Source organism: Cibotium barometz, chromosome 26 (assembly GCF_041138505.1).
Source record: "Cibotium barometz isolate CiBa-2024 chromosome 26, ASM4113850v1, whole genome shotgun sequence".
NCBI classification, from domain to species: Eukaryota; Viridiplantae; Streptophyta; class Polypodiopsida; order Cyatheales; family Cibotiaceae; genus Cibotium; species Cibotium barometz.
The window spans coordinates 43,571,732-43,596,835 of NC_141071.1; the positions used below are offsets into that span (position 1 = coordinate 43,571,732).

General features: G+C 41.6%; 1 protein-coding gene across 1 annotated transcript; it reads left to right on the forward strand.

The window, feature by feature from the left end:
- The first annotated feature begins 13,896 nt into the window (after positions 1-13,896).
- LOC147624003 (uncharacterized) lies at positions 13,897-23,456 on the forward strand. Its single transcript, XM_086820688.1, has 9 exons — positions 13,897-14,478; positions 15,107-16,721; positions 17,149-17,231; positions 19,379-19,387; positions 19,471-19,559; positions 20,091-20,164; positions 20,346-20,396; positions 20,657-20,733; positions 20,958-23,456. The coding sequence occupies exons 1-9, from the start codon at positions 14,193-14,195 to the stop codon at positions 22,517-22,519; spliced, it is 3,846 nt and encodes a 1,281-aa protein (XP_086676814.1). The 5' UTR covers positions 13,897-14,192; the 3' UTR covers positions 22,520-23,456.
- The last annotated feature ends 1,648 nt before the right edge of the window (positions 23,457-25,104 follow it).

Consider the following 25,104-nt stretch of genomic DNA (forward strand, 5'->3'; position numbering starts at 1 on the left):
ATGAGCACTTTTTGGAGAACATTGTTTGAATATATGGGAACCAAGCTTACTCCAAGCACCGCCTATCATCCCGAAACCGATGGTCAAACAGAAAGAGTAAACAAATGGGTGGAAACATATCTACGCCACTATTGTCATGATACTCAAAGCACATGGGATGATTGGTTACCTTTGGCTGAGTTTGCTTACAACTCAACATATCATGTGAGCATTGGCATGTCACCCTTTGAGGCTTTATATGGTTACAAGGTCAATTTGCCTATGTTGGTGGGTACATATGAGACTTCTAACCATAATGCCAAGGAGGAAGCTGAAAGGATGCAAGCTTTGTTGCAACAATGCAAAAGTAATTTGAAGGTTGCACAAGAGAAAATGAGACAATATGCCAATGTTCATCGAAGACCATTGGAATTCAAACTGGGAGATTGGGTTCTTTTGAGAATACCAAAGTCAAGATATGCGTCTTTGAAGGGAAGCACGAACACCAAACTAGCTCATCGCTATTATGGTCCTTATCAAGTGATACGAAGAGTTGGGGAGGTTGCATATCAACTCTTACTTCCATCTACAACAAAGATTCATGATGTGTTTCATGTCTCTCACTTGAAAGGATATGTGGGTATGATCGATCAAATGGTTGATGAGTTACCTCCAATGAATGAAGAGGGAATGATTGAATACATTCCAGAAGCTATCTTGGGTACAAGGAAAAAGGTACTTTGCACTCGTACCTTGGTGGAGTATCTTGTTCAATGGAAGGGTTTACCTAAGGAAGAAGCTTCATGGCAACCTATTTCAGCATTGGAGGGATATGAAGCATTGATAGAGCAATATGGGTTGGTGTAAATTCAGCCACATGGAACATTCTTCTCCGAATTTGGGGTATTCATTTGAGGTTTCGAGGACGAAACCATTGGGGAAGGGATGGTTTGTAAGAAAGCATTATGGGCCCAAGGCCATGGACAACTAGTAAGTAGGTGTGAACTCTTGGGTGGAGTATAAATACCAATGTAAATGGGATTATGGCTCATTCATGATAATGTTATTTGTTCCAAGAATCAATGGTGAGCTTCTCCCGTGAGATGCTAAGTGGTGACTCCTTCATGAGCCACTCCCTTGGTGAGGGACTAACCCACCCCTGTTACTTTCTTTCATCGATCTTCCTCCTTGAAGAAGCACAGAACCAACTGCATGGTAACTAGCATCCGTTTCAACCACAAATGGTTAATTAGGATCTACTATTGCCAAGACAAGTACAGTAGCTATGGCAACCTTAAGGCGATCAAAACTTTGTTGTTGGTCAGTACCCCAAACAAATTTGTGAGCCTTAGCCTTTAATTTGTCCATCATAGGAACGACTAACTTAGCATAATCTCGGATGAATTTATGATAGAACCCTGCCAACCCAAGGAATACATGTAATTCCTCCAAATTGGTTGGATGAGGCCACTTAAGGATTGCCTCTACTTTTGCAGGATCCATCTGGATTTCCTTGGCCGAAATTATGTGACCCGAAATTATGTGACCCAAATAATGGATCTTTGAGTCAAAGAACTCACACTTGCTCTCTTTTAGTGTATAAAGTGTGTTTTGCCTTAGCAATTCAAACACGAATCTTTAAGCACTGTTGCAAATTATCTTCCTTGGTGCGACTAAAGATCAAAATATCATCAAGAAATACTACAACGAATTGACCAAGATACGGGTGTAAGACACTATCCATAAGTGTCATAAACATAGCTGGAGCATTAGTTAGGCCAGACAGCATAACTAAAAACTCATAATGCCCAAATCTTGTACGAAAAGCTTAGGAACATCCACCATGCGGACGGACGCAAACTTGATGATAGCCTGACCTTAAGTCAATCTTGCTAAAGTATTACGCACCTTGCAGTTAATCAAAAAGCTCATCAACTCGTGGTAATGGATACTTATTCTTTATCATGATTGCATTCAAACCACGATGGTCCACGCATAAATGCATAAATCTATCTTTCTTATTCACCAATAAAATTGGTGATGCCCAGGGAGAATTGCTCGGCCTAATGAAGCCCCTGGCGAGGTAATCAACAAGCTGATGCTCTACTTCACTGGCTTCACTAGCGCTAAGCCTATATGTCTACTTCCAGACTGGTTTTGCACCCTTGAGTACTTCAATGGCATGCTGGATATTGCTCTCAGGGAGAAAACCAGATGGCAAGTCGCTTGGAAACATATCATGAAATTCATGCAAAAGACTTTGCAAAGAGAGAGAAACTTGTTGAGTGAGCTTAGGAAAAATGTGAGTTTGTTCATTATTATGCATAGCACTAACATGTTGTTCACATATGATAGAATTGAGAGATTTAATGCTCAAAGTGAAATTAAATCCACCACAACTAGCATCATCATGAGACAAAACTGAAGGAGACATGTAACACAAAAAGATATTTTCTATTTCATGAGTATGTACAAGGCGTTCCACTTCAGCAGAATAAATGAGTGGAGATGGGGGCACATCACGTTTACCTTGCAACAAACAAACTTGTTTACCCTTGACCTCAAAATCAAAAGTATTATCTAAATAACTACGAGAAAGAGATAGTACTAAATGAAATAACCATTCATGACCCAAAATAACATCAACTCTCGTAATACGCATAACCTGAAAATCTAAGTGCATTTCATGTCCCTGAATAGTGAGTGGTACTTGCTGAACCACTGTGCCCCATACATGCTTATCATGCCCATTAGCAAGAGATACCATGTATTTATGATCACTAGGGCTTTGAGGCAATTTTTAATTTTTTAACCAAGTGATAATTCAAAAAGCTATATGTAGCCACATCATCAATCATGACATGAACTCTTCATCTGTTGATGTGTCCATGCATCCAAACCAAATCATAAGGCCTGAAAGATGGTATCCACATCATAGAGGTTACACAACACTCATGCATGGCGTCAGTATGGCATACTTGAACTTCAGAAGACTTCTAAGAAGCTTCAAGTGGCAAGACTTGCATTGTGTGCATTGCCTTCTTACTACCACCCTTATCGACATCTTTGCCACGGTTCTTTGGACAATTCTTTTTATCATGATCAGTAGCCATGTAAATAAAACATAATTTTCCCTTTTTAGCTTGCCCATAATCTTGGAGTGACAAGGGACCCCTTGGCCTTCTTAACCACATCATTACCTTGTTTAGCCTCCTTCCATTTGTTCCCCTTAGAACTACGGAAGTCGGATGCTCCAACCCAAGGTGTCTTGGCCGTGTGTTTCTTCTCAATATTATCATCAAAGATTTGTGCACTTTTTATGGCCTCTTCCAAAGTTTTAGGATATTGAGTTTTAACCTTATTTTTATATTCATTATCTAAACCATGCAGAAAGCCTCGTACTTTCTAAAAATCATCCAAACCTTTGAGCTTGAGAATTATCTCGCGATACTTAGAAATATATTGGGTCAACGTACGACCTTCCATCTTACAATCGTACCAAGCATCCCAATTGCGATCCTTCTCATTCTCAAGTAAGAATTCTTTCCAAAAGAGTTCCTCAAAAGCAGCCCATGTCGTAGGTCAATCGCTTTCACCAAGGCTCATCCACCACTTGTAGGCCTTGCCCTCAAGCGTGAGACTTGCCTCGAGCACGCGAACAACATCAAGAGAAAGCTTCAAAAGGTGCAAGTCCATCCACTTTTGTAAAAAAGTGTTTACTGTATCTTTATTACATTCCTTCTCTTCCTCGCGGAACACAAAGAGGCTTCATGCTCTTGAGCATAGCTGCCACTTCTTGGTTCTCGGGCGTTTCACTGTCTTGAGTTGAGCCCCCAGGAGTAGATGCCCATAGAACACTCCGAAACCTTGGAATAGCGATCAACCGCTTAAGAGTTTCTTCTTGCATGGTCTGTAAACTTTGAGAAAGAACAAGTAACCTTTTCTCAATACAATGTGTGCACGATTCTAATAAATTATGTCCATGTAAATCCACAAAATCTGTGATCACCCACATCTAGATCAACCATATTGGTATCCAAAAACGGATGACCGACATGTTGCTGACAGCCGAGGTCCTCGGAATCTTCTGAGGTCATGGTAACAAATCAAATTCGAGTGCAAGATGAAAATGAATACCTAACCAAAACCGGCTAATCTTGCTATTGATTACTCTTTGCTCTTGTGGGACACCCCTCGGTGCTGGAGTAGTGGTATTGCTTCTCTCCTTCCGCCAATGAGAGAGAGAGAGAGAGAGATGATGTTTCTCTCACACAGAAAGAGAGCTGTTGGCTTTTTCTCCACAACCTTTCTATGGACACTAACGGGAGAGAGAGAGAGAGAGAGAGAGAGTGAATAAAAATTGGCCGCTGTGTAAATATTTTACCCCGTGGAAAACTAGCCCTATTGGAGAAAAAGCAAACCGATGACTGTACTACTTCTCTCCTTCCCAATACGAGAGCGATATGTTGCTACAAACTGGTCTCTTATACGCCGACCATTTCTAGAGTGTATTCGTTTTTGAGAGAGATAACGAATATGTGCTCTCTTCGTCGGCTATAGAGGTTGTGGTATGGTGACTGTATATGCCCACTTTGTTGTGAGAGAAAAAAAGATTAATTACTCTCCTCGTGCACCGTTTGCTCTGCTGCTGTGCAGGCACTGTCAGCTATTGAAAATAGCTGTATGATATGGATGTTATACGTCGCACGACTGCATGTTGTCGGGGCTGTGTATGCCTAGCCGTATGATATGGATGTTATACGTCGCACGACTGCATGTTGTCGGGGTTGTGTACACCTTCTTGTTCATAAATATGGTGCAATGGCAGAAATGAAATAGTGTACGTAACACTGCCCGCGTTACGCTAGCGGCAACTGATGTAAACTTGGCACTACTACTGCTTTTGTGGCCGGGTACACTAAGAATAGCCGTCAGATATGGCTGTTGGGAGGTGCGCCGTCTATTGAAAAGATAGTATGGCTGTTGCGATGCTATCCAGCTATTGTTGCAGCTTGCTGTGCAATGTTAAAAATAGCCACGCTAGGGCTTGTGCATCGGCTCGAGAAATCTTATGGTCGGCTCTGCTGCTGCTATAGTGGTTGCGAACAAAAGAGAAGGATGAAAAGCTTGCTCTCCTCTTAGCTATGGTTGTCGTATGCAGCCTGTTATGAATTCATAGAGACAAGCGAAAGATGATGATGAAAGAGCCTTGCTCTGATACTAGTGCGAGATCAGCCATGAGACCTCTGTGAATATGCTAGAAGAGAATAGGGCAACTCTCTGACCATCGGATATAAGAACCCTAGCAGACTAAAATAGCCCTAGCCGTCCACACATGTCCAAACTCCCCTGAACCGCCCGCGACTCCCGCCTTGTCCTACCCTTGTCCTGACAAATTCTCTCTTCTCTCTCTCTCTCTCTCTCTCTCTCTCTCTTGTAATAGAAGATATATTACCAAAATTTACTTTACAAATGGCCACATGGCCGCATGGCCGCCATGGCCGCCATGTGATGTCCTAGCTTTACCTCATCAATTACTCCCAACCATAGGTGTAGCTCAGAGTACCCCTAGGGGGGTGCACTACTAAGAAACCCTATGTATCACGTGCGTTCAAGGGGTATTTAAAAAACCCCTTACTTGTGAATTTTCCATTAATAAAATGACTCCTTTTTCTTTATAGACTTACAGGTTTTTTTTTGAATTGATCAAAAAACCCCCTTCTATAAATGTAATTCTATAAATTTACTTTAAACTTTTCAAATAAAAAACCCCTTCATTTGAACTCACGTGCTATACTTATATATTTTTAGGTGAACCCCCTGAGGAGTACCCTCATCCAATATATAGCCATGTCATTCTCCACCAAATGAGTTGATCGCAAGGAAGAGACTTGGTACAATAGTAGCATGTGTGAGCTGTAATACCCACCATTGCATGAAATATGAAGGCATTCCTAGTTAACCAGATATGCCACAAACTTGTCCACTTGAAAAAATGAAAGAAAACTGAATGTTATGGGTTATTCGGCCCATTCGAAATCTTGCCAAAAATCCAGTCTTTAACCTTTACAAGCCTATCTGTCCCAACAGAATCCATATGCGAGAAAGGAAATCCCTCACCTTCTTTGCCACACCGGACATGAAATAAAAAGATGCAGGCATGTTTCCAAGCATGTAGTATAAAACACACAATTACCAAAAGCAATCTACCGCTTTTGCAACTAGTCTCCCAATGGTAGGCCTCCAACTAGCATGCCCCATAGGAAAACCTTCCCTTGATATGGAATCTTAGACCACCAGCCCTGTAAGATTACGTCCTTCCACCATGCCCTAGTTTTGATGATGTTCCACACCCTATTAGCCTTCTCAGTGATCCAGCGCTTATCTTTCACCATCATATGGTACACTTGATTTGTTGTACACTGGACAATGTCCTGAGGCTTTCTAAATACCCAATCTAACCAAGGTTGCTGATCCTCCAACTAAGGAATATCACCAAATGGTGTAAGGTCTGCCCTCACCTTCTCCCATAACTGTACATATCCACGTGGAACTTAAAAAGATAGTAAGCGACCTCTACATGACAACAAAGCATCCATAATTCTCATTAGTCCCAATTGAGCCATTCTATTGAATTTTGGCCACTCAACAAGTTTGTTAGGCCACTCTAGAAGTTATGAAGTAGCCAACACCACCTCACCTGCCACCCATAGAATTTAACTACAAACTGCTGATCTAAAGGCTTCCATTTAGTGTGTGCCAACACATCCTTCCATGAGATCATCAAATGAGAGAGGAGAGGTGAAGCCACCACTTGAACCTATTGGGAACCATTCACTACATCCCACTATGTACAATCAATCCTAGTATTACCACATGCACAAGTGCGACCTCCTCTATGAGGGCCTTAGCCCATTACCACCCATGGCTCTTGAGATACACACATATCTTACAGAATAAAGGTCATCTCCTAGCGACCATATGTAATCTGACATCTAATAGGGCTGCCCATCCACACCTCTTCGGAGTAGTAACATGTTCCCAAGAAATCCACGTCTGCCCTGGCTTATTTCCTGCTCTTTTCCATAACGTAAATCTAATTGGTTGTTGTATCTAATGCAAAGCATAAATTGCCCATCCATGGCAATAAAGGCAAGAAAAAAGATATTACGCTAATCATAATGGATTGTGCCACTTTGAGCCGAACATGCATAGGCCAACTCCGAGATTTCCAATACACAAACTTATCATTTATCCTTGCATAAATCCATGCCAACAAAGCCCATGAATCAACATCAACTAGGACGAAATGATGAAGAGGCACCATGACTAGCATCCATATTTTGATTACCACTAGAAGTAGCTGTCTGGTGAGCACCTCTCTTCGCCACCACCACAAGCCAAGGTCTATCTTTAGTATCTGCCAAAACTTGTTTACCTTTATCTACCACTTGTGCACTTTGTTTTGCTACTTGTTTGCCTTTCTCTATATTCAAACCAAATGGAAAATCAGGAGCTAATGTATCCTTATAAGTTGGACCTTAAGACACATTCGGTTGTGGTTGAGTATTCAGGTTGAGTATTCACCCCCTCTAGACACTCTGAAATGAAATGACCCATCTCCCCACAACGGAAGCAATGGCCTCAAACAATCCCCACTTTAATTTGAAATACAAAAGGTTAAATCCATCCACACATAACCTCAATTGTTGTTTTGGGGTCGGGGCTCCCAATATCCCACAGAATGCAAACCCTATTTTTATTCTTGGATGACATTCTAGGCTCCACCAACACCTCCCCAATAGTACACATGGTCAACGGTAACAATTCCCACATTGTTAATGGAAAGTCTACAACCCTTAACCCAAATAGGGCATGCCTGGCAAAACATATCTCTATACTTTTCCAAAGGGTGCCAGGGTACAACATGCACCAACTGTCCATCTAGAAATAATGGGACTTTCTGCATAACCAAATCTCAAACTTCTTTGGATGAGAATAGGACCTCACAGAATGCTCTAGGATCGTCACAAAGATCTTCTCCACATCTAATAAATCATGTGACCAATCTGTAATCGTGTTGAAGCTCATCTAATAAATCATATAACCAATATGTAATCCTGTTGAAGAATCAAAATTTTTCGGTAAAAAGAAAAATGTAGCCTTTTTATGAAAGGATTCCACTTGTGCCACAAACCACCATGTTTCCACTTGGGCATCTACCACTTCCTCTATTGGAACCTTGGTAGCCCAAACATGATTTGCCATTACATATGGCTGCAAAATTTGATTAGCTTGTGCAACTCAAAAGTCAAAAGCTACCTCATTGTTCCCTTCCTAAGGTGCATCAAGAATCAAGGTATCCTAAAGCATCCGACCAACATCCTTCCTTTCATATTCACCTTCGATCAATCTTTGCCTTTTAGCCTAAAATTCCGGCTCAGGCTCTCATGCTCACAGGCTCAGGCTCAGGCTCAGGCTCAGGCTCAGGCTCAGGCTCAGGCCCTCCACCCTCAAACTTCTTTTCATCTTTTGTTGAGACATGTGCCTCTACAAAGTCCATATCTATGGTTCCGTGACTCATTTCCACTACTCAACACTGAAAATTAATGATTCCACCAGAAGGAGAATAAAGAGTTATGTTTCAGCCCTGCAAATAAAGAGGAGAAGATCCACTAGCCGGATGGAAAATCTGTCTATACAAATGGCTCCAAAAGGGGGGTGAAACTCCAGCATGGCCGGTGGATATACTTTAGGCTCATCACCCACAAAGAAATTAGGGCAAACACAAACATTATACAAGCTATAAATTTGCGCTTGGCCGTGATCGCGAATTCTCCACTACTCGGATGGAAAATTTGTCTACACGAATGGCTCCTCTCTTTCTCTCTCTCTAACTCTCTAACTCTCTTTTACTTGCTCTAATTTTATTTGTTTCTCTCAAACTAGCCAACTCTTTGTCTAACACACACACACACACAAACTCTCTCTCTCTCAATCTCTCTTACTCTCTCTAATTTTCTTTATTTCTCTCAAATTGGCCAACTCTCTCTCTAACACACACACATACTCTCTCTCTCTCTCTCTCTCTCTCTCTCTCTCTAACCCACTCTCTTTAGCTTTCTCTAACTCTCTTTAACTGGCCAACCCCTCTAACAAACACACACACACTCTCTCTCTCACTCACTCTCTCTCTCTCTCTCTCTCTCTCTCTCTCTCTCTCTCTCTCTCTCTTTAACTCACTTTCTAACTCTTTCTCTTTTTAATCCTCTCTCTCTCTCTCTAACTTTTTCTATTTGTCACTATCTCTATCTCTTTCTAGCTCTCTAACCCTCTAATTTAACTCGTAAATTATATATATATATATATAGAGAAGAGAAGAAAGGGGGAGTTGCCATATGGTGCACCTTGGAATCCTCTAATCTAACCGGCCACTATCTCTCTCTCAATCTCTCTTACTTTCTCCATTTAACTCGTAAATTATATATATATATATATATAGAAGAGAAGAAAGGGGGAGCTGCCATATGGTGCACCTTGGAATCCTCTAATCTAACCCACTATCTCTCTCTCAAACTCTCTTACTTTCTCCATTTCTCTTGAACTAGCCAACTCTCTCTCTCTCTCTCTCTCTCTCCCTCTCTCCCTCTCTCTCCCTCTCTCCCTCTCTCTCTCTCTCTAACTCTCTAACACACACACACAAACCCACTATCCCTCTCTCAATCTCTCTTACTTTCTCCATTTCTCTTGAACTAGCCAACTCTCTCTCTCTCTCTCTCTCTCTCCCTCTCTCCCTCTCTCCCTCTCTCTCTCTTTCTAACTCTCTTTATTTCTCTTGAATTGGCTCTCTCTCTCTCTCTCTCTCTCTCTCTCTCTCTCTAACACTCACACTCTCTAATTCTCTTTTTCTAACTCTCTCTCTCTTTAACTCTCTCAATCTCTCTTCCTCTCTCTTTTTCTCTTGAACTAGCCAACTCTCTCTCTCTCTCTCTCTCTCTCTCTCTCTCTCTCTCACACACACACACACACACACACACACACACACACACTAACTCATTTCTCTAACTCACTCTCTCTTTCTCGCTAACTCTCGAACTGGCCACTCTCTCTCTCTCTCTCTGTCTCTCTCTGACTCACTCTCTTTACCTTTGTCGAACTCGAGAGTAAGTTATAGAGAGAGAGACTCTCTCTCTCTCTCTCTCTCTCTCTCTCTCTCTCTCTCTCTCTCTCTCGCGCTCTCTAATACTCACTTGCTCTAATTCTCTCTTTTTAACTCACCACTCTCTCTGTAACTCACTCTCTTTACCTTTCTCTAACTTGAGAGTAGGTTATCGTCATCGAGAGAGAATATAAGATAGAGAGAATATAAGATAGAGTTAAACTCTCTCTCTCTCTCTCTCTAATTCTCTAACTTGAGAGTAGGTTATCGAGAGAGAATATAAGATAGAGTTAAACTCTCTCTCTCTCTCTCTCTCTCTAATTCTCTCTTTAGACTACTCTCTCTCTCTCTCTCTCTCTCTCTCTCTCTCTCTTTAACTCAAGAGTAAGTTATAGAGAGAGAGTCTGAGTTAGACTCTCTCTCTCTCTCTAGCTTTTTCTAGCTCTCTCTTTAACTCTTTAATCTCTCTTACTCTCTCTAACTCTCTTGAATTGGCCATCTCTCTCTCTTTCTCTCTCTCTCTCTCTCTCTCTCTCTCTCTCTCTCTAACGCTCACACTCTCTAACTCTCTCAAACTAGCCAACCTATCTCTCTTAACACTCACACTCTCTGTATCTTTCTCTAACTCTCTCTACCTTTCTGTGCCTCTCTAATCCACTAATCTAATCCCCTCTCTCTCTCACTCTCTTTGTCACAAAGTGGAACAAATTGAACTCAAAATAATCAAATTTTCACTTCAAATGATAATTTGCAAGAAAATAAAACATAGACATAAACACCAAGTAATTGAAATATCACCCCTTTCGAGAAAGGTAGTTTAGGAAGAACCTTACCAGACTCGAATCCAGAATCAGACTTTGACCATGACCAACCTCTTCGTCAGTTTCAAGGAAAGACGATGTGACCCGTTCAAGAAAAATACACTCAAATCACCCACCAAATTTGAAACTAAGTTGAGACCCTTTGATTTTGATATGAGGATCAAGGTTACAAAATTCGAGGGATTCTATTTGGAATTCAGACCTACGATCAAAAAGTCTTGGGATACGGATTTAAGATATACTCATTGTATTCAAAAGAAAATCAAAACTGAAAACTTGCATAGAAACCCTGTTTTCTTAAAGGACTGTCTTACACCAGAACGCTGGAGGGAGCATTTGGTATATGTGTTTTTCTAAGGAAAGTTTGGTTGCAACAGCTGGTGGCGGGGAGTGTTCAAAGGGGACGACTCACGAGGCAAAAACCTACACAAAGATGGGTACCTAAGAGCCTCTTAACATCCCATAAGTTCTATGAAGGCAATAGAAAGGTATGTATACCCCTCACACATGAGTATTTCAATGACATATGAAGTAATTTGGTACAATTAATCTCTTGGAAGGAGAAAAGAGAATATAGAAAGAGTTCTCTCTCTCTCTCTCTCTCTCTCTCTCTCTCTCTCATACACTTATGAAATAGTTAAACCATACAAGAAAAATAGTGAAAGAAACTGATACTCTTCGAAGGTGAAAAGAGAATATAGAAAGAGTTCTCTCTCTCTCTCTCTCTCTCTCTCTCTCTCTCTCTCATACACTTATGAAATAGTTAAACCATACAAGAAAAATAGTGAAAGAAACTGATACTCTTTGTAGACATTTGCTTGTCTTAGCCTATCTTGGCTCCCTATATGCAGGTACATGCTTGTAACTTGCAGCAGATGTAACTCTCTGGTCTTTTGCCAGAATATAGTCGAGTTCATACTTAAAATTACGAGAATAGTATCGGTTTATAACCCGTCGTCTTGTCGCTCGGGCAGGCCGTTGCACTCAATTCAATTGTATGTAAAAAGAGACTACTTTGGAGGGGTCTTTTTTAAGAAAAGTTTACTTTTTCTATTGATTAGCTTTTTAGTATACATAAATTATTATTATATAATATTTAAGTATATTTATTTTTACTTTTGATACTTATATTATTTTAATTTGAATAAAGATAATTATAATAATAATCAACCTTAACAGTTATTTTAGACACGCATGTTTGTTGAGTCTCATAAAATATATTTCTGACCACCACCAACTCGTTTCAATTATTATATCTAATGATTTGTACTTACATCAATTTATTGACTAAAAATATAAGTAATCATACATCATCAAGAGGATGCAACCAATACTCCCATGCATGTACGGATTCACTCGCATACGCGTAAAGTAAGCTACGATTTCTAGATTTAGAATTCATAACATAAAAACCTAGGAATAAAATATTCTATGAATTCTTTTAATAGTAGTAGTAATAGTATAAAAGAGTAGTATTAGAGGAAGAGAAGAAAGGGCAATAGTATAGAGGAAGTATAGTAATAGTATAGTTATTAGAAGAAGAGAAGAAAGGGAAATAGCATAGAAGAGTATAGAAGAGGGACCTGAGGAATTATAGAAGATGAAGATATTGGTCGGAGTTTATAGTGCTGACAACAACAACAAGCTTGCATGGAAGCTTGTAGAGCGAGGCTTAGGAGGTGTTCACACGGAGAAGAAATGCGCGCGTTACTAGCCCACCAGTGGTTGGAAATCAGTACGTGTGGACCCACTTTTGGGTTACGTTTAGTTTAATGAACTGAGCTATGCTTAGGCCACGGGTGGTGTGCGTGGGAACAGGTCCTCGGAAGCCATCATTATAATGCACGTATTTTGAAAGGGGAAGAACAGACGAATCCAAGGCCAGCGACCGGAGCTAGTGCGACTGACTGCCGGGTGTCAGTGAGGCAGGGATGGGAGGGCGGGAACTTTGAAGGATTCAACAAGAGCTTAGACTAGGTAGGGAGTCTGTGACTGCACGGGAGCGCACTCAATGGCGTTTCTGCTGCCGGCAGCGGCGTAGACTGCACAGAGACTCGAGAGTCCACCGGGCAGGCGACCGGCTGGTACCCATTTTGTCCGCTAGATGCAGGAGTATGTACATGCACTCTCTATACGTACGCTGAGTCCACTGTCCGGCTCGCCTCGCCTCCTCTCTCTCTCTCTCTCTCATCCCCTAGGCCTAGGGCCTACTCCTCCTCTCTCTCTCTAGTTCTCTCTCTTCCGCTCTGAGCTCTCTACTTCTCTCATAGTACTCGTACTTCTCCTCTCTCTCTCTACCCCTATCTATGGGCCTACTGCTCTCTCCCCTCTCCTAGCCTCTTCATCAGAACGCGCACTCTCTTTCTATATCTTCCCTCAGCACCACCTCAATTGCTGGCACGTGCGTGGCGGCGTTTGCCTGCCAAAAACGCTTAAATTTCCATGATATACTACTATGATTCTAGTAATCTATCGTATCATCAAAGCGTGCACGATTCTTCATTGATTAACAGCTCAAAAAGCGCGCTTAGTTCACTTGATTTGAGGAGTGTCACTATGGCTAGTTTTGCATACCAAAGGTTGGTAATTAATAATCATGTGCACTGGGCATTTATCGATTGGATATCTAACAGATGCATAAACCTCATTACTCGCTAATGCTTGTTATTTTACGTGTTAAGCATAGGTCTCGTCCAGCTTCCACTAGCCATTTAATCTGTGTCATTAGAACGCTAAGCCTTATTAGTACAAGGGCTAATGTGTATTCGATTCTCTACTATAAGTGGAGCCGCACCCAATTCATTTTACTGTGCGCTTTCATAATCAGAGTATTAAACACCGTAATTATTCCTTTGTTAATCCAAGTTTGGCACCCTTACATTCCATTAATCGAGGATTAGCTCTCACTCTCGAAGTTCTTGCCTTTACTTCTACAGTTACTCACCCATCTAGACTCCTATACACCCATTGCTAAATGCTTATACACTCAATCTTGGCAATATGATCGATTTCAACCCATCAAAACCCCTTGTTAGACTTAATTTGCGATCACTAATCATGGATTAGAATCCTGCTTTTAGAGCTTCCAAAACTCTTTAACTCTGTTAAACCCCAAACATTAGCAAGCGCTACGCTAATGATGCTTATGTACTAGCAGTGAGGTCCGCAAACAATTAGCCAATATCATCCTCTAAACCCTTAGGTTAATGATGGATTAAGTATTATAATTAGCAATGGGGTCCATTAACAATTGGCTGGGATTCTCATTGTCTCCGCATCAATATCGGGCTATGGAGTCTGCGCAAATGCTAAGCTCTGCAGGGATGGGTGATACTGGCTATGGGGATCATGATGGCCGTGACAATGGCGTGCTACATGGTCATGCCCCCTCTACACTACATGGGCCTTTCACTGCGCAGATGTTGGAGATAGCCGCCATGAGGCCTGATGATGATGATGTTTATCATCATCGCCCTCATAGCGCCATCACTGACAACATCATGGAAGCAAGCAGTGGAGGTAAGTCTTGCTTAAGTGCTTTATTAATTCATCTTAAGCTAAGGTGCTTGCATTGCGTTAAAACTTCTCATCTCCATTCAGCGAAGATATGATCTCATGCATTTACTCCTGATAAACTCATGTTTCTTGAAACTCCTGCTTTTTAAATGGAATGCTTCAAGTAGTAGTGATAGGTCATATATGGCTCCCACAGCAAAGAGATTTCTGTAGATGGTTCTTAGCTGTCCTTAACAAAGCTTTGTTAGTTATACAGATGGTTTCCTTGCAAGCTTATTTAAGTTAATTATGCATATGGTTTAACTTAGTAGCCAATCTCTAAAGCCCTTTGCAGATGGGTTAATTTTCTAGGCATGCCTTCTGCAACCACTCACCCCTTCCATAGCTAACCTTCTTAGAATTAATTGTGCTTTGGCTGCTTAGCTCCCCCTCTACAGCTTAGCAATGCAATCTTTCGGCAATGACAGGTTCTTGCAGATAATTAAGTACTCCACTCTTTGCCAGTGTTGAGCTTGGTTAGAACTTGCCCATAGTTTTCAGTCAGCTTTCGTAAAAGCCTTGATCACTTACTATTTTGTAAATGTCAAGCATGCATGTGGGTTTCTGCTAACACCTAAATTAAACAATGTAGATTGGCAGTTTAAGGCACTTCACCCCTTCGAAATCAGAGCCATGCAGTTGGATACAGTAATGCAGCCACAGGCATATACATTCAACACAGGTATGGCGTGCTTCTCTGCTAGTGATGATATGGCCATCAGCATGAGGCCACCAAAGTTAAAGAATGCACCCAAATTAGAGGACTTTCTTGGAGTTGCCAATTTGGGCGGACAATATGATGATGATCATGCAAGCGTCTATGACTATGGTCAAGAAGGCTCTGAGGTTGATATCAATACCATGCCGCTTTCCACTGGCCTGGCGGATCCAGTGCCACCATCTTTCCGTGTCCCGGGATGTGCCATCTCTTCTCACCCATTCCAAGAAGGCTACAGAAGCATTGATACTCAAGAGGAGAAGGTTATCCAGACAGATATGCACATGTTAAGCTTTCCATTGGACCATCACGGCTTACAGGAGAAATTGTTTACAGATGGCTCATTGCAATTGCCGCAGATCAATGCAATAATGATGAGCAATGGACGCAACACTAACGTGCCGAGAGAGTGCTCACTGCAACCATGCCCAATGAATGTGACAGTGAGCAATGGAAGCTGTGATGGCAACATAAATGTGCTGAAAGGCTGCTTATTGCAATTGCCTCAAACCTATGCAATGGTGAGCAATGGAAGCTGTATTGGCAACACTAATATGCTCAGAGATCGCTCATTGCGATCGCCTCGGACCAATGCCATGGTGAGCAATGAAAGCGGCACTGGCAACATAAATATGCGTGAAGACAGTTCATTGCAACTGCCTCATATTGATGCTACTGTGGGCAATGGGATCAGTGATGGCAACATCAATTTATTCAAGAGCTGTTCATTGGAATTGCCTCCGGCCAATGCAATGGTCAGACTCTGTACCAATGATAACACCAATCTGTTTAAGGACTATTCGTTGCAATCACCTCATAGCAATGCATTGGTGAGCAATGGAAACAGTAATGGCAATGTTAATGTGTTTAAAGACTGCTCATTACAATTGCCTCCAGCCATTATGGTGAGGAATGGAACTAATCATGGCAGCGTCAATCTGTTCAAAGATTGCTCATTGCAATCACCAATAAATAATGGGATGAGCAATGGAATCAGCAATGCCAACATTAACGTGTCGACGGAATGCTCATTGCAATTGCCTCAGGCCAATGGCATGATGAGCAATGGAAGCAGTAATGGCAACATCAATTGCTCATTGCATTTACCTCAGGCCAATGCCATGGTGAGTGATGGAAGCTGTAATGGCACCATCGATGTGATGGGCAGTGCTCTACAGCCTTGGGTCAGGGAAAACCCTATTTCAGCTCCAGCAATGAAAGAACTTGCCCTAATCAGCTCTCCACCTGGTGCCCACAAAACAGGAAGAAATGCTCTTGCAAATTTGCAGTCACTTTCTTTGTCCATGGGCTCAGCATCACAGCCTAACAATGGCCAGTTAGTGGTCAGTAATCATTCAGCTGTGGACTCTCCCATCCTTGTGACATCAAGGAAACGAGTGTCAATCAAAGCTGGCAGTGAAAAGCATGCCGCTTGCAAAGCAAGTGATACATTCGGCCAGCGCACATCACAGTACAGAGGTGTAACAAGGTATTCCAAATGATCTACCAGACTACCACTATGCACTGAAGCCATGTTGGTCTGTAATGCATTATGATCAAATAACATGGAGTTGTGTTACATCTAGCCATGAATTTGTTGAATCTCAAGACTTTTTCTGCTGCTAAGCTGTAGCTATAGTTGCAGCAACTATTTGTGCTCCAGTATACTACATGTCTTTGCATCTATGCCATGTAGGGCTCACCATTTAAAAAATAATAATCCAGCAGCATTAATGAGTTCTATTGCCTGCAATTGTTTTGGACCTTATATGTGGGTCTCAGCTTTATTTTTCTTAAAATAATGTGAATTCCCATAGGTACTGTGTATATGATGATCTAAGAAATCATTCGAAGCATGATTTGAGAATTCATTTGAAGCTTTCTGTATTAGTCTTACCCAGTACTCTCTGTGACAGGCATAGGTGGACAGGAAGGTATGAAGCTCACTTATGGGATAATAGCTGCAGAATTGAGGGTCAAACGCGCAAGGGTAGACAAGGTGATCACGAAACCACCTCGCCATATAGCATTAATTTTTTAATGAAAATCTCATCATCGTTATTCTCATTTGTTGCAAATTAAATGTGTGCGCTCCCATGCTGCGGGCAATGGGAATCATCATAATTTCATTTATTGCAAATTCCCATCAGTTTCAATGCGTGTGCAAGCATGTAGCATACCCACGTACTAACATTAAGTACGCATGTACATGCATCAAAATATTACACGTACATATATACACACGTACAGTCATACATACATGTATACACACATATACAATCAGTCATACGTACATGTGTGCAACACTAAGTACATATGTACATGCATCAAAATATTAGAGCACCTTCCCACGAGCATAGTGTGTGCATATGTATATATAGTGTGTGCGTATATATATATATATATATATATACATATTTTGCGACTAGCTTTAGGCCCAAGATCCTCATGTGGTTAACATTTTTCATCGTCTGTACACACCTGCCATAAGTGCATTTTATCTGCTGTAGACGATGCCGCCGAGGAAGCACCTTGTGGGGTTTTGAACTCAGGACCTCCTGGTTCTAGGCAAACACTTTCACCACTTGGGCCATCACCTCATTGGTGCATCAGTGGATATATTTTCTCAACTATACCTTTGCTTTTGTCATCAATAGGGCCACTGTCACGGCATGAAAGTAGGGAGACCTTCCCACAGATGGTGTATCTTGGAGATAGCCGGTAGAAGGTCAGGAAAATGTATATGCTATTAAGGGTCTTCTCTGTATTTTTGCATGCTTGCAGATTGAACCTGTGTAGCTTGGTCACAAGGTTTCCCAACTGTGCCCATTTTGCCTGAGTTGAGAATGGTGGCCAAGTTTGCCCTAGTTTTTGTTAGAAGTCATCACCTGTCTATTTTTATACACCAGGGCCTTTGTTGTGGGTGTGCCCGCCCTTATGAGGTGTTTTATCATTTTTTTCCACTCTCCGCATTTTTCCGCTATTTTTTCCATTTTTTCTGTGGCTTGGGAGGCAGCCTTGAGGTGGCAGGAGGACCCAGTAGCTGGCCGACTGATGGCACTGGTCCACGACTCCATTTCTGAGATGGGCGACTGCTGACACCGGGCCGACTGGCTGTTTTTGCTGGTCGTGGAGATTCAGGACCAGTCGGCTGTCTGTAGCACAGGCCGACTGGCATATGGGGCCATATAAATAGGCCCCCAGTCTCCCATTCCATTTTTGTATCATTCCTCGGGATCTTCTTATGTATATAGAGCAGAGTTACACGCCTATCTCTCTCTCTCTCTCTTGTGCTGTATTTTTCTGCATGCGTTTTGCTCTTGTGTTCCCAGATCTGGTCATCATCTCCGCTGCGTATTCTGACATGGTATCAGAGCCCTAGGCTCGTGATAGATCTTGGGAGTTTTTCTGAGCAAGAGGGGGAGCATTAGGTTGCTGATTGGTGGACTGTTTGGGACTGTTCGGGAAGAGAAGAAGCAAGAGGACGGCGGGCTGATTTGCTGGACAGCCACTTGCAGGTATTAGTTCTTCTTTGTTCCCACCCACCCACCCTTGTCAGAGTACATCCTCGCAATGGCAGATTTGTTTGAGATGGCCGAGAGGCATGTGAAGATCCCGACACTCCCCACGTTCCCGGTGGACCGTCAGTTGGACGGGAGCAACTACGGCATATGGAAGGTTATGATGGAATCTGTTTTGGAGTCTTACGACCTCGTTGATTTCGTCGTTGTTGGTGTTCCACGGCCGGAAGTAGAGGAAGGGGAGTTACCGTCGATCCGAAAGGACCGGGAGGCTCAGACACAGATGTGGGATCGTGTCTACGCATGCATGCTAATCATATAAATTTATACTTAAATCTACAGGTACACATACAATCATACCTACATACCTACATACATACTTTCTTAATAAATATGTAAGCACATACATGCATGCATGCGTGCATACATCTATCATACATTACGCATGTATGCTAATCATATATGTATACTTAAATCTACATTTGCACATGTGTTTCTACATTTATGTATGTTGAGGAGGAAGACATGGTGCTTCTAGAATGTGAGGTTTTGGATGATTTAATGCTCTACTAATAAAGCTTTTGTGAACTTTGGCATGTGGTTTTGGAATTGCGTCCTTCCCCAGTTTATTTGGGTATGTTGAGCTGTGCCACATTTCATTTATTTGCAGTTAATTTCATAGTTTTGCTAACACCATCAAGACACAATCAATTGTAGGTGGTTATGATAAAGAAGACAAAGCAGCCAGGGCGTACGACCTAGCAGCACTCAAGTATTGGGGTCCATCCAGCCACATCAATTTCCCGGTGATTAATTTTTTGTTTGCTACTGCCTGCCAATACATTACAAAGTCTCTAGCAAATTTGTAAATCAGCACAATTCTCAAACCTGTATATACCAGGCCTGCATGGTATATGCGATTATAGCTCTGTTGCACGCGCCACATATATATACATGCGTGCGTGCGTGTGCGCTCGCGCTCGTGAGCGTGCGTGTGCATGTGTGCATGTGTGCATGCATGCATGTATATTATTTAGGGATGCATGTATGCATATGCATGCGTGCATGTAGCGACATGCAACACACACATGTAATCTTCAACCAGGCCTGCATGATCACATGTAACCTTACCTGTATGTATATATTGTATAATACTAGTCTTGGCTTGTATTAGATCATGCTTGTGTAATCTAAACTGTACAATGAATTACTGATTAAAAAATAATGCATTAGGTCATACTTGTGTAATCTAAACCGTACAAAGAATTACTGATTAAAAAAAAAAACAACTTCTAACTTCTGTCATCAGATCTCTAATGCATTGTATGCATACGCAGGTGAGCACATATGAGAGGGAGATGGAAGAGATGAAAAACATGACCAGGCAAGAGTTTGTAGCATCATTGAGGAGGTACGGAAAGTTCAAAAACTTAAATGTAAAGCACTTAGTTTTCTTGTGACATTTATTAGAATACAGAGCATGCTTAAATGTAAAGCACTTAGTTTTCTTGTGACATTTATTAGAATACAGAGCATGCTTGAGCTAGCAAAAGCTTGTTTTTGGGTTTTCATTCAGTTACGTGCCTGTGCAGAAAAAGCACCGGTTTTTCTAGAGGAGCTTCTGCATACCGAGGAGTGACGAGGTTTCCTATTTTTTTTTTTGGTGTTTATTTCTGTGGATTTTGTTTTTCCCCTGCTGAAAAGGAATTTATCTTTAAATTTTCTCTTGGAAGAATTAGACAAAAATCTGCATTCAAGCGTTTTCTTGTATAATTTTCCTTTTTTCTTTTCGTTGATAAAAAAAGAAGTTTTTTAAATAATGATGTATGGGTTCAAAATTTTATCAGCGAATTTTTTAAGTGGTTTTTTTTTTTTTTTGGGGGGGGGGGGGGGGGGGGAACAGGCATCACCAGCAAGGTAGATGGCAAGCTCGGATAGGAAGAGTTGCAGGAAGCAAGGATTTATACTTAGGCACTTACAGTAAGTTTTTTTTAAATAAAAAGTTTTCAAAATTAATTGCAACTTAGTCATGCACATTAACAAACATTATCTAGAAGAAAATGAACGATGACTGCCTATGCTCACTAACAAATATAAATTTACTTCATAAAATCATGCTTGTTTCATAATGTTCTAAATTCGTTTCCTTAAAATTATAAAATCATTTCATAAATGATCAAATTTGAAATTACACTGTGTTTCAGGTACACAAGAAGAAGCTGCAGAAGCTTATGATGTTGCTGCAATCAAGTTTAGGGGCCCGAATGCAGTCACCAACTTTGACATCAGTAGATATGATGTGAACAGCATCTGCACTAGCACCACCTTCCTTTCTACTGGAGAGCTGGCCAGAAGAAGGAAAATGCATAGCCTACCACCACAACTCAATAGTAGTGAAGATAACCAGATGGAGAAGGAAAGCACACTGTGCCTGCCAAATGCAGAAAGCAGCAACAATAACAGTGCAGCATCAGAAGTCCCCATAAACAGATTAGAATGGCCTGAGCAATTCTGTAGCAAGCCTTACCGGCGAAATGACGGTGGGCAATGGGGTGATGAAGAGCAGGGAGAAAATCAAAGCAAATTGTCCAAGGCAGCTTATATGGAAGCTAGTTTCAGTAAGAGTATATTGCCTCGTTTAAACACTGACATGGGCTGTCAGTCGCTAGGGAAATTGGCAAACTTGTGTAATGAGCTTGATTTGAGTAAAATCAAGCTGGAAAATGTGTGTAAAAATGAAGCTGATTTGAGTACCCAATCTCTAATGGTTCCTCCTTGTGAGGGCTCTTCACAAGGCCAGGGTGAGGGGCTGTCACAGGCTGCTACAGCTAGCCCTTTTTCACGTTCACCGAGTCGTTTAAATGATGAGGAATATGATGGTTCATTGCGAGATGCAGAGCGTTTCTCAGACAAAGCAAGAGAGTTTTCACATGGCCAAAATGTTGGGCTATCACAGAGATCAAAAGGGATATCAAGGGGCGCAAATGGGCAGTCAGATAACGTGACAAGGCTATCCAATTGCCAAAATGATGGGCTATCACAGAAGCCAAATAGGCTATCTAGGAGTGAAAATGGGCTATCAGATAATGCAGCAAGGTCGTCCAACGGCCAAGATGATGAATTATCACATAACTCAAATAGGCTATCAGCGAAAGCAGACTGCTTATTATCAGATGATGCAAATGGGTTACTAGAGAAAGCTAATGACCAGATATCCCTGGTTTCAAGTGGGCTTTCAGAAAATGCCAATGGCTTATCAGCAGATCCAAATTGCATAATGCAGAATGCAAATGGCCAAGACAATGGAATGTCTTTGGATTTAGGTGGGCTATCAGGGAATGCAAAGGGGTTGTCAGGAGATGCAAAGGAGGTATCTGAGAATGCAACTGGCCAAGGGAATGCTGATAAGTTATCACATGATTTAAGTGGGCTATCAGAGAAAGCTGACGGGTTATCAGAGAATACTAGTGGGCTATCAGGTAAGGCTGGTGGGTTATCACAGGATGTAAGGGGGATATCAGGTGATGCTGATGGAATATCAAAGAATGCAGGCAGCCCTGCGTCAGTTGTGGGCAGCTCATGTGCTGCGAGCGAGAGTGATAATGGGAGCCCAGAAGGGCCTCATTTGGAGGTAGTTTTGCAAGGAGAGTCAGAGTCCACCGGGGGGCTAGATGGGCTCCACCAAGGCCCATTTGATGATGATGGTGGCTCCAGGAAGGCCTATCAAGTGTGGGACCATGACACCACTGTTGGCAGTGTGAAATGACACCACAATGGGTAAAAGATTCTCCCGCTATGTTCCAAAAACAGAGCAAAGAGGTTTCTTCATGTGGCAAATAGGAATATCCATCTCAAACGACAGTGGTTGGTGTTGATAGGGCTTGTTCACACGCGGGAGGGAAGTTGGAATCTGGTTGGTTTTTTTGAAGTTCACGCACGGATTTTGCAAACTGAAACCCGGCTGCTGTTAGTAAGAGCCCGGTCCCGCTGAGGGACTGCAGGGGCAGCAGGGCTTTAAGAGGAGAAATAGGGACAGCAGGGCTTTTGCGTTCCTTATTGCGGTTGCGAACTTGCGATGCGTGGAAATTGGCCCTTTGAAAATTCAAATTTGGCCAAACGGGAAGGCAGTTCCAGGGTGGCCCTGGTTCCCACGAGGCTGCCGCGTGAACAGGCCCGTAGTGCATCAGACAAAATGAGATGGTGGTTTTGCCTCCTCTCTACCTGCCAAGCATACTCCCTGTTTGGCGCCGAAATTCTGACAGAGAGAGAGGCCTTGAAACCCATTCCAGGCACTAATCAACAATCAAGCACTAATCTTTCTCCTAATGACCCTTTTCGGGGCACAAACCTCTGGTATTAAACATCCACACTCTTAGATGCTGTTCCCATTTTGTTCAGAGATTAAATATTCACAAGGGCACGTTGATAAGCTGCTCTCTACCCATTTTGGGCACAAATTTTGACAAAAGATTAACTCACTACCCATGTGGGACAGACACCTCTTAGTTGTTAACAACCTTACTCTTTTGGGGACTAATCCCAAGATTAGTGCGTAAATAAATACTGGGAGTAGTTGCCGATAATATGTCTCTTAAGCAGCTGCAGGGGCTACTCTGCTAGAACATCAGTCTTGGGCTTTATGTATAAAAGAATCCATCAAAAGATGGTGTGTAGCTTTTGTTGCATAGATCCAATTCAATTCAAATTTTTGGGAATTAATTGTGATGAAGTTTGGCTTCAATTGTAATTTTCAGTTTTATAGTTTGCTATCCTTTGATGTGTGAATTAAAAGCTATGCTGAAATAGATCTCTCTATCCTTCTTTTGTGGCCTTTTTGTTTTTTTATATATAGGGAAACTGTAATTATATTAACAGAACAGTATCAGACAAACAGTATCTGGATTCTGGATTCTATCAGAAGAAAGTTGCGAAGTCCAAGTCAAAAAATCTTCATAAGTTCATTTGACTTGAGCCACTCAGCCAACTTGAAATGTATTTTTTTCCTGGTTTTAAGTACTTCTAGCTTGAAAAATGATTTAAGGCATCCTCTCTGCTTACATTGCCAAGTTGTTTGATAATAATAATATTTTACAATGCGCATATAAGTCAAGTTCCACATTAGTCCTCTTACAAAACTAACTATTTCATGACATAGCTATGCCACTCCCAAATGTGATTGGACTCTCTACCATAGGTCTTGAAGTGGAAGAATGTTAAACACTCCTTGTGTTTTTGTAGGCTAGTCATACTTAGCATACATATCTACCAATGCATTGTCTACTATTAACAGACATAGGACTTATGGACATCAAAGCCCTAGCTTGAGTGTAAAAAGGTCTTAAACGCTTGGCCTCAACAAGATCTTATGTCCATTACAAGGCCATAAGGGGGGAGCCATAAGAGGGTATCAAAGCTAAATGCCTTCATTGTTGTTGATGCAACAAAGGTTGATGTGTCGAAAGTGAGGATAGAAGAAATTGCTCCTTCTGTTGTTGATGGGTTTGTGCTAACGCCCCTTGATTTCGATGCGTAGGGATCGGGTCTGTAGACACTATTCTTTTGACAATTTTTTCTACTCTTGTAATGTGTTGCGATCTACTCTTAGAATGGGTCTCTCATACGCTGTCCTTTTGTGTAATAAAGTAGGTTTGGGTGCACATGCACAAGTAGGTTTGGGTGTACATGCACATGGGGAAATGGGGCCTGGCACTTGGGTTTAGGGACATTTACATGTGTACTTTTGGGGGACCCTATATGAGGCATAGGGCTGATGGACATTGTACTCTTTTGATCATTATACTTTCATGAGTACTCTTACTCTTTGGAGCTCTAAGCTTCCATGGTGGACTTCTTCCTCTTGAGAAGCTGTGTGTACTCCATTATGAGTGCAATAGGTGCTACTCCCTATGATGAGTGGGATATGGGTGTACTCTATGCTAATGAGTGCAATCCTTAGGTTTCCTTCATTGCATTGGTATCAGAGCTCTTGGCTTAGATCTTTACTTAGGGAGTGATTAGTGTTAATCATTTTCGGAATGGATTTTCACACAGTTTTCAGAATTGTTAATTTCTTGTTTGACAAGATTAGCAAGAAAATTTTTGTTAATTATTTTTGAATTTGCATTAAACACTATTTTCAGAACCCTAATCCAGTTTAGTGTTTGATTTCTTGATCTTCTTGATCTTGATTTTCTTGATTGTCGAATTAGGGTTTACAAAGATTTTAGCAACCAAGACTGAGAGATTTTCTTGCATTATCTTGCTTAAAGAGCTTACAGTTTCAATTACTAATCCATTAAGCCTCTATTTTAGTTCTATTGTCCAAAATCTTGGAGTTCTTGGAGCAGGTTT